Source organism: Castanea sativa, chromosome 7, assembly GCF_040712315.1.
Source record: "Castanea sativa cultivar Marrone di Chiusa Pesio chromosome 7, ASM4071231v1".
Taxonomy (NCBI): domain Eukaryota; kingdom Viridiplantae; phylum Streptophyta; class Magnoliopsida; order Fagales; family Fagaceae; genus Castanea; species Castanea sativa.
The window spans coordinates 14,766,459-14,777,304 of record NC_134019.1 but is presented as its reverse complement, the minus strand read 5'-3'; the positions used below and the strand labels follow the sequence as shown (position 1 = coordinate 14,777,304).

Below are 10,846 nucleotides of genomic sequence, written 5' to 3'. Positions count from 1 at the left end.
AAAATAAAAATTAGAAACTATACGCATGGTATGAAAACATAAGTTTACTAAGCAAGAAGTCAAGTCTCTGAATTTGAATGAAAGCTTGATATATTCCTTATTTAGCTTAATTTTTTATATATTGTATTATTTTCCCTAGAAATGGTTAAAAAAGTCTTAAAACACATGGTTTTTTTTTTTTTTTGGGTCCAGCTCCCAAGGGTTTTAAGCTTTTCACATTTATCACATATGGATCGATTTTCTTACAACAATTTTTATTTGAATAAACTTAATGAAATCTCTTCAACTCATTAAGTGGTGATTCAAATAAGTCAACTAAACAAGTCATATGACTATTGTCCATCATTTGAGAATAATGAAATCCCCAAAACTTTTTGCAAACCCTATCGAAAATGATTAATTTAGGGAGAGGCTTGTGTCTAGTGGCCAGTTCCACTGAACACGCTAGGATACGGATATGTGTCCAAAGCTAGACACGTATCTGCATCTCAACATGTCCAGTGGAATTGACCATTGAATACAAGCACAACCCTTAATTTAAGCTGAAATCCTCAAAATTTTCACCATCTTGAAGCTTAAATCTCTATCTTGAAACGAATATTTTCAACCCAAATTGTAGACACCCGATTTTGCAATCGAGAAATTCACTAAGGGGTAAAATTGTAATTTTGAATTAACCCAAGAGTATGTATCCAAAAAAAGAAAGAAAGAATTAATCCAAGAGTAAAAATGTTGTTTGAATCATTCAATGAACATGAATATCATACTAAGATAAAATTCACTAAAGGGTAAAATCATTTTGTGTATAAGGGTTTTTATTTTTTTATATATTTAGAATCATTTGTGTATAAGGTGTGTGCGCTTTGTTTTTTTGTAAAGAAAGTGAGTGAAATTGTATGGGTATTTTGTTTGGTTTCCAAAAAAGCGGCGGGAAAATAAGAAAAGAAAAGAAAGTTACTTCTATGTTTTTTTTTTAATAAAAAAAATCTTACTTTTTTTGCCATCTAAACACAAACATGGCACTTTGATACTAATAAAATAATGTTTTATTCTAACTAAGTGACACATAAGCAATATGCTAACCACGTTAGAATTTTTTTTCGTGAGATATATAATCACAAGACTAAAATGGAAACCATTTCAGAAAATCCAAGAATTAAAATTAAAAAAAAAAAAAATCAAGGATCAAAATAAAAAGTAAAAAAAAAACTCCATAAATATAGGAACAAAAGGCGAATTCTACTCTAATTTTAAAATTAAAAAACTCTATAGATTAAATAGTTATGGTTCTCTAATTGGTTTGATAATTTGTAAGTATAAAAAGTATAAAAGAGACAATGTAATTCATCAGTGATTTTGAATTTACTCAATTAATTAATTGTTTTTTATTAGAAATTGAATTTTCTAAAGGTAAATAGATAGCTTTTATAATTTATGATTACGCAACGTATACATCACTCGCCAATAAATTTGCTAATTGGGGTGGATATTCCTTTATGCGCATCAGACAATCTTAAATTAATCTAATTAATTTAATGTATTATAATTCCGGTTTAAAACATTAGTATTACTATTCTCGTGTGTGTTTTAATAAGTATTACTGTTTACTAAAAAGAAAGAATTTTTATCCTACATTGGTTGTGTGTGTCTAGTATCTGTTATTTATAATCTTAGTTTACAACTACAAAGTTATATAATATATTATAAATCCGGTTTAAAATACTAGTGTTACTATTTTCACGTGTGTTCTAATAAATATTACTGTTTACTAAAATAAATAGGGATTTACTCAAAAAAAAAAATAGGGATGCTTATCCCACATTGGTTGTGTATGTTTAGTATCTTTTGTAGTTATACTTTGGTTATATAATGTATTATGAACTCGGTATAAAACATTATTATAAATTCGGTTTAAAACATTAGTATTATTATTTTTGTGTGGTATTACAATATTAACAAAACATTACATTAGGTTTAACCAAACTTAGAATAAAAATCCTATAAGGTATTCCCTTTTATTTTTCATCAATCACAACTTATCTTTTTTTTTTTTTTTAGCAATTTAAACTTTGGTTATTTTACAATAAAATATGAAGGATGTGTAAAAGACTGCGATTGGTTAATACAATTACAATTATCTATTTAATTACGAAAATGTTATAGATACTACAAGTTTTACTTCATAACCTTTACAATTTGACATGACAATGAGTGTTTTTGATAAGTTTCAAACTATAATAAATGCTTATCAAAAAAAAAAAAAATGAATGTCTGAATTTTTTTTTGATTGTTGAAATATTATTTTATAAAAGTTTTATAATAAAATTTGTATAGGCTTAATATCACTAATTTTCTTATTAAAAAAAAAAAACACTAAAACTCTAACTAATTTTTTTTGAAAGAGTTTCAACCTATGGCGTCCGCTCCTAATAATAGCTCTTTATTATCAGACCAAGACATCAATCAGTTTTTGGTGTAGGCGGGAATTGAACCTTAGATCTCTTAAACAACCATAAGAAGCTTTACTAGCTGAGTTAACTGGAACTCACAACTCCAACTAATTTTTCAAATTAAGATGTCAAAAGCGAAATGCAAATGGTATACCAAACTAACTATAGTGCATTGGTTTTCCAAAAAAAAAAAAAACTATAGTGCATCGGAATCCACATGTTCCCGATTTTTACTCTATGCTTTTTTTTTTTTTTTTTTTTTGATATGGTTGGGGAAAAGAGTTAGGTTCCCTTGTCACATGGCTAGCTATTATTGTGGAAAAAGATTATACCCAATGTTAGACCAGATTATAACATGTAATACATTGCCACCTAAAATATGACGTGAAAAATGTTATAAAAGTGTTGTCAAGGTAACATTACTAATTCAAGCTTACACAAAAAATAATGGTTAGTATCTTAGTCGAATGATAAAAGTTATTATTAAGAATAGATGCCACAAGTGGAAATTAAAAAAAAAAAATTACTAAAATAAATCTCTTTCTACAAAAAAAATTAAAATTAAAATAAATCTATCTCTATCTCTTTCTCAAAAAAAAAAAAAAATCTCTTTTTTCTAACAGTGCCGTTTCTCACTCCGTCTCCGAAACTTCATGGTATAAATCTATAATACAAACACTTCAAATTAAAACACAAGCTTACGTTATTTTTTGTCGCTCAGATTTCTACTTTCCCAGACCCCCACAGGTACTCTCTCTCTCTCTCTTTCTCTTTCTTTTTCGATTTCTCTCTCAAAATTTGTATGAAAAATTAAATAAATTAATAAATAATGAGTGACTGATTCTAGCTTTCTGACCCACAAATCGGTTCTTCAAGAAAATTGAAAATTTTGTTTCATTCACCATCACAAATCATTAACTTTCCTATAGATTGTTATTCAAAGCTATTGGAAACTTTTTATTTTTTCGTGGAAAATACTATTTTAGCTTTGTGGGTAGGTAAAGTTTTGTACTTGAAATTTAGTTTCTCCAAAACAAAACCCTTTATAGACATGAAGCCGAGGTTTTGTGTAATGGAATATATGCACAAAACTAATGGGACCATAATTTTGTTGGATTTTTTTTTTAATTTTTTTTTTTTACTTCAGAATTTAGCTTTAATTTTCTTATGATTTTTTTTTGGGGGTTCTAATGAATTGAAATTAGAATTTATCAAATTTCACATATTCTCTCTCTGCCTTTGTATTGTGTGTTGGGTATAGATATGTGAGTGAAGTTGTCCCACGTTGAATAATATTGAGAAAAGTGAGTTGTTAATTAATATAATATAGTTGGGTCTTAAGCTTTTGAGTTAAGTTGTGTCTCTTTTATACCTAATATTTAAAGGAGGGCACCTTTTTTAAAAAAAATAAATTTTTTACTATTTAATACATTACTCAATTGATTTTTTTCTAATTTCTTTTAATGATGGTTCAAGTTATTTCATCTTGATGCTTATGTTATGTATGCTTTCTAAATGACCTTATTTCATTGTTGCAGCTTATAGATTTCCAGTCATGTCTTGGTGCACGATTGAGTCTGATCCCGGTATGCTTTTGAGAATAGTGCATTGTTTGTTCCTTTTGTCTTAGAGATTTTTCAAGATTCTCCTTTATAAGATTTGTTCAAATGATCCAACCAAGAGCTTTGTAGCTCAAATTGGTTAGCACCTATGATGTTTTCAGTAGAGACATCTAGGGTTCAAATCTCCCCTCCCCATTTGTAATTATTGAATTAAAAAAAAAAGGAAAGGAAAAAAGATTCTTTTCAAATGAAACAGATTAGCTGATGAGATTGAAATAATGTTAATCTTGAAGATTGAAAGAAATCTGTTATAGGTAACTTCAATCCATCCTTTTTTGATTTTAGTCCGAGGTGGGTGATTTTTTGTTCATTGTCACCATTGATTGTTTTATTATGAAGTCCTTCAAGGTACTATGATAGTGCTTTTTAGCAGTATCATTTTAGGCATGAGAACTCCTTCCCCTATGGTCATTTATCAGTTTGTTCCACTTAATGCGTTAAATTTATGAAAATATAAGAATCGTAGAGAACTCCTTCCCCTATGCGTTAAATTTATGAAAATGTGTTAAATCAGGTAGTGCTCTTTAGCAGTTTCATTTTAGGCATGAGAACTCCTTCCCCTCATTTAATCAGTTAGTTCCACTTAAAGCTTTTGTCAACGATAATCAATTCTCAAGTCCTTGAGGAAAAAAAGAAAATCTCTAGAAGAGGAGAGAGCATTTGTAGAATTTCTGATGGGAACCTTAGGCTCATAAAGAAGCTGTTTAAGTTCTGAGTCTTCTGCTGGAGGAATTGAAGCTTGCATCCTTTCCTTTGTTTTTGTACACATTCTGTTTTTTGATAAGAAATTTATAGAATTTCTGACAAGGATTTGTCCTAGAATTTCTTTTTGTACTAAATTTCAAATGATGCTTTTATGTATATGCATATGTCTTTTCTTGGTTTTAATGGGGACCTTATTTCTAAAATTTGTGCCTTGCATTCCAGGTGTTTTTACGGAACTTATACAGCAGATGCAAGTAAAAGGCGTGCAGGTAATTGTCTTGGATTTATATGACATATTTGGTTAATGTTTTTGAAAGCTCACCCAAGCTCTTTGTCCAAATGGATTTGCTAACCTACTAAATTTTTTTGAGTAATATTTCAGTGCAGGGTGTTTTTTTGATAGGTAAGAATAATTTATTGAAAAGATGCCACTTCATGAAAAAAGACACAAAGTAGCCTAAAGAATTACATCATGAAAAAAATATCAACATATGAATTGACTTTATGAAAGATGGAAGATAATTACTATCTGTAAGACTCAAAGCAAAGGACCACTCATAAAGAGAACTAATTCAGTGCCGGTGTATTATCTGGAATATTAATTTGGACTGGCTCTATGCAGCAGAACAAATTTTGTATAATCTGGAAGTATGTAGTGAAATGTGTTGTCAGAAAATGAAAAATGAGTTATTTACAAATAGAATTTTACAAGATTAGGGACTAGTCAAATAAATTCTGAATGCATGCCAACTTAGGCCCCTTTTCATTGAGCTACTTTCTTTTAGAAATGGAAGTTCTTGCCTAACAGGGTTTCATGTGTTCCATATGAAAACTTGAGTATGAATCCCCTGGTGTCATTGTCATTTCACATATGCCTTTTAGGAAGCCTGCTCCACTTGGAGAATTTTTTTGGCTGCTTCAGTGATCAGTGGGGGAGATACTCATTTATCTTAGTCTCTTAGATAATCAAGGTCTGTATTAAGAAAGGATACATGTAGTGGATATTGATCCAGAGTACATCTTGGAGGTTCTTTTACAGAGCAAAGGTAATCGAGAATTTGGAAGTACACCAACAATCAAATTTGGATTTTAAGTGATTTGGGGTTCTTAAAAATTTCTCTTTGGTTGGAGAGGAGCTTGAATAATAGTCACAGAATTTTAAGGGGTTAGATGGCCACATTCCGAATTCTGAATCCACCTAAAAGGCATTTTTCAAATCTCACTTGAAGTTGTTTGTCAACTTTCAATATGGCACTGCCACCATTACCATGTTGATACCATACCATTCCTCAATCCCATTGCCCAACACACAGCCATCATTGCCCCCCCCCCCTCCCCCTCTCCTCCTCCTCCTCCCCACAACAAGTTATTTATTTATTTTTTCCACTCAGGAAAAAAGAGAGAGGCCACTATGTCAAGGCATGCTTTGAGGCAGAAGCTCACATGTTGTACATTGTGGTCTCCCAGAATCAAACTTTCAATGAGGTGCATCATAAGCACAAAACAGGTTGAACTTAGTACTACTGACACCACTACATGTTGCTTAATTGTTTGATCTCACTGTAACACTGTTAGTACTACTGACACCACTACATGTTGCACTAGGCACCATCCATGTACATGTTAGTTGAACTTTGATTTCAGTTGCTTCATTTAAGCATGCTGTAAAATCATGATATCAACATAAGTGTTAATCAGTTTTACTGCAGTCTTTGAAGTTTTCTTATACTGCAGTACCATTGCTTTTGGTTATTAAGGATTCTGTGGGTAACTTTTTTTTTATTTTTAAATGTTCATGATAGGTTGATTTTCTGCCATTTTCTTCTTTTGGATGAGACAATTCTTTGCATCTATCAACTAGCTGTTGGAACTTGTGAATTGTGATATGTGTGATATATATTTGCAACTGGTAACAGTTTTAGAAAGAACATTTTAGTGTTAGTGCGATTAAAGCAAAGGAGACAATACCTTATTAGATAATCGTGTTAATGAGAGAGAAGAATTTATAGGAAAATTCCAATGTACTTGGTTTGGCTATTTTTTTAATAAAAGTTCTTATGTTATGTATCCAAAAAAAAAAAAGAAAAGAAAAGAAGAAGAAGAAGAATTTATAGGAATCGTGGAACAGATTTGAAGAAATGTGGTCCACATGGGTAGAAGAGTAAGGGCCAAAAGCTGAAGACATTTTTTTAGAGGAGATATTGAAGAGATAAAGATAAAGAAATAATAGTAAAAATACTGTGATATCATTTTTTATATTACAATGTATGGGTTAACAAGTTTGAAGCTTGACATTAACTTAGTGCTTGGGTTTATACAATAGCATAGATAACAAGGATAAATTAAGATAGAATTTGAAATGAAATATGTGGTTTGAATTCCAGTAGCATATTTCATTTTAGAATACATGTTTTTTAACTATTCACTATTTCTTATAGATTTTACTCCAGATCCGCCAACCCCCCTCCCCCCCAAAAAAAAAAAAAAAAAAAAAACCAACCCACCCATAAAGGGGTGTTAGCAGTATCTTTTTATGTGTTTGATGATGATGATGCCTTGATGTGTGTTCTCAGGTGGAGGAGCTATATTCATTGGACCTTGATTCTCTAAACAATCTTAGGTTTGTTCTAAGTTCTAACGTCTCATTGCCCTTTTTACTTTTTATCCCTTTGCAGGCTTACACATGTTTGCTGTAATATTTATGCTTGAAATTTTCGCGGACCCCCCCCCCCCCCCCCCCTCCTTCCTCTCTTACTTTTACCCCTTTAAATTGCAGGCCTGTATATGGGTTGATTTTTCTTTTCAAATGGCGTCCGGGGGAAAAGGATGATCGTGCTGTAATCAAGGATGTAAATCCTAACTTGTTTTTTGCAAGCCAGGTCAGTTTCCCCTTTCTTGGAATAAGTAAGGTCAGTTTTCCAGGGATTCACTTTTGCCCTTGATAAGTTTGCCCTGATCTTAAATATATTTTGATCACTTATTAGGTAATCAATAATGCTTGTGCAACACAAGCAATCTTGTCTATCCTCTTGAACTGCCCGGATATTGATATCGGCCCAGAGTTGTCAAAGTTGAAAGAATTCACAAAGAATTTTCCCCCTGAACTAAAAGGTTTGGCTATCAATAATAGTGAAGCTATACGTACAGCCCATAATAGTTTTGCGAGGCCTGAGCCTTTTGTTCCAGAGGAGCAGAAGGCAGCTGGCAAAGATGATGATGTGTACCATTTTATAAGCTATTTACCTGTTGATGGAGTTCTGTATGAGCTTGATGGATTAAAGGATGGACCCATCAGCCTTGGTCAGTGCTCTGGTGGGCAAGGTGACATTGATTGGCTGCAGATGGTGCAACCAGTTATCCAGGAACGCATTGAAAGGTATTCCCAGAGTGAGATTAGATTCAATCTCCTGGCAGTCATCAAGAACAGGAAGGAAATGTATACTGCAGAACTCAAGGAGCTCCAGAAGAGGAGGGAGCGTATCTTGCAGCAACTGGCTGCCTTACAGCCAGATAGACTGGTGGCCAATAGTAATGTTGAAGCACTGAACAAATCTCTTTCAGAAGTGAATGCTGGGATAGAAGCTGCTACTGAGAAGATCTTAATGGAAGAGGAAAAGTTCAAGAAATGGAGAACAGAAAATATCCGTAGGAAACACAATTACATACCCTTTTTGTTCAACTTCCTCAAGATTCTTGCTGAAAAGAAACAGTTGAAGCCTCTTATTGAGAAGGCCAAGCAGAAAACAAGCAACTCTAGGTGAATGGTATTTCTGGTTAATTATATCATTAGTTTTGTGAATTTATTCTGGCTTGAAAACATCTAAAGCACATGTTTTCATATTTTCCCCTGGTTAGCCTAAGACATCTGAATTTCTTTTTAGGTGAACCTATGCCAAAATTTACTTGCATTTCTTAGGTAATGAAATATGTACCCCTGGAAAGTGGCAATGAGAGACAAATCCATGATAGAACGTTGTTGGTTGATTGGTTCTTGTCTTGAATATCTCTTTTTATTTATTATATTTTTGGTATGAAACAGAGAATTCTATTGATTAAGATTTGTTTTTATTAAAAAAAAAGGTGCAAGATATTGGCAACTTCCTTTGGTAAGTGCAAAATCAACAAAACTTGGGATCTCAAGCACCTTGGAAATTAGAGTATAAGGTCACTAGTAAGCAAATGAACTTCTTGAGAACTACTTATTACATGCACGTAAAATTTATAAGAGCAGTGTTATAGGCAAAACTCTTGTATGCGCTGGCTGCATGAGATGTCTCAAGTTGTAGAGGCCTAAAACATGATTTGAGGTTGAATGTTTAGCTGATTTGGTTGTGCTTTCTTACAGTTGAACAGAAGATATTCTTAGTGCCCATTTGGTTAGATCATTTTGGGCCAAAAATCACATTAGCGGTTTCAAAACACAATTTTGGGTGTTTGGTAAAATTCTGAAAGCGTGCTTTTAGGCTCCCATAAACGTGATTTTTGTGATTTTTTTTTGCGTAGCACGCCCTAATCACCAATTCCAAATTGCAACAAAACACAATAATATAACCGACAGAAATTTGGTATCTTATCTTTAATTACCCCTATTATTATCTTTAAAACAAAATTTACCCTTATATTCTAATGACAAAATACAGTTCTATTCTTGGAGAATCTCAGTGTGTTGCTAGTGGCAGACAACTCGCCCGTGACATCTGGTAGATAGAGAGAGAACTCTTTTGATGAATGTTCTTGAATTAGAAAAATTAATTAGATTAGACTATAAGTTATAGAACAAATTAGTTTTGTATTATTGTTTTATGTTTACTGCACATATCTTATATAATATTTATAAAATATATAATATAATTAAAGGGTTGGTTTATATAATGTATTTTATCCACCGTAATAAATAACGATTATTTCTAACCTTTAATTGAAAAACAATTATTATAATACTTGTAAGGTTATGATTTGCGCCCAAACCCAATAAGAATAAGGGAATAGGCCCAAACAGCCCAATACAATAAAATTTGTAGAGAGTGGACTTGAAACCTAGGTTTTAGTCGTATTGGATAACAAAAATGATGGGCTAAATCACCACATCACATATAATGAACAGTTTATGTAACTGAAATTCTTCTCGGCTTGTGTCCGAGGAAGATTTGTATTCTCTTTCCTTCCTAAGATGGATTACAATTATTAATCTTCGTGTGTCCAGTGTTTCCTTTCTTTCTTTTTTTGATCTCCCCACCTGAATGCCTTTCTTTCCCTTTTTATACTATCCTCCTCTTTCTCTCCATCTTACGTATGGATTAGATCACTGATCTAGATACTTATCCCATCCACTGCCCTCATAAAGTTTTCAAACAATAGCTGTAAGGCTGATTACCACTGTTCAGATGTCACTTCCTCATTAATGCGGCCAAAGAGGCAGGTGCAAAGCCTAGGTTTTAGTGGTATTGGATAACAAAAATGATGGGTTAGATCACCACATCACATACAATGAACATATATGTAACTGAAATTCTCCTCGGACACAAGCCGATGAAGATTTGTATTCTCTTTCCTTCTTAAGATGGATTACAATTATGGATTACATACCTTGAAGAAATTGATATTTTTATTAGGTGTTAAACAGAATCTTAGTTACGTCTGGTCATCGGACCATCTACTTTGGAAAAATTAACACTTTAGTTCATTTTTCTAAGTATCAAATTGAAACTTGGTGATGCCTGGCTCGTCGGACCACATACCTTGAAGAAATTGATATTTTTATTAGGTGTTAAACGAAACCTTAGTTACGTCTGGTCCTCGGACCATCTACTTTGGGAAAATTAACACTTCAATTCATTTTTCTAAGTATCAAACTGAAATTTGGTCATGTCTGGCTCCTCGAACCACATACCTTGAAGAAATTGATATTTTTACTAGGTGTTAAACAGAACCTTAGTTACGTCTGATCCTCAGATCATCTACTTTGGGAAAATTAACACTTTAGTTCATTTTTATAAGTATCAAGCTGAAACTTGGTCATGACTGGCTCCTCGGACCATATACTTTGGATAAATTGATATTTTTTATTAA

At 32.3% G+C, this 10,846-nt stretch overlaps 1 protein-coding gene across 1 annotated transcript; it reads left to right on the top strand.

Moving 5' to 3' along the window:
• Positions 1-3,059: 3,059 nt before the first annotated feature.
• On the top strand, positions 3,060-8,813 carry LOC142643512 (ubiquitin carboxyl-terminal hydrolase 2-like). Its single transcript, XM_075818165.1, has 6 exons — positions 3,060-3,197; positions 3,989-4,036; positions 5,000-5,046; positions 7,351-7,397; positions 7,554-7,656; positions 7,762-8,813. The coding sequence occupies exons 2-6, from the start codon at positions 4,006-4,008 to the stop codon at positions 8,536-8,538; spliced, it is 1,005 nt and encodes a 334-aa protein (XP_075674280.1). The 5' UTR covers positions 3,060-3,197; positions 3,989-4,005; the 3' UTR covers positions 8,539-8,813.
• Positions 8,814-10,846: the final 2,033 nt, after the last annotated feature.

Coding starts and splice junctions, on each gene's coding strand:
- LOC142643512 (XM_075818165.1), top strand. CDS start 4,006: ATGTCTTGGTGCACGATTGAGTCTGATCCCG. Junction 4,037..4,999: donor CACGATTGAGTCTGATCCCG/GTATGCTTTTGA, acceptor CTTGCATTCCAG/GTGTTTTTACGGAACTTATA. Junction 7,657..7,761: donor ACTTGTTTTTTGCAAGCCAG/GTCAGTTTCCCC, acceptor ATCACTTATTAG/GTAATCAATAATGCTTGTGC.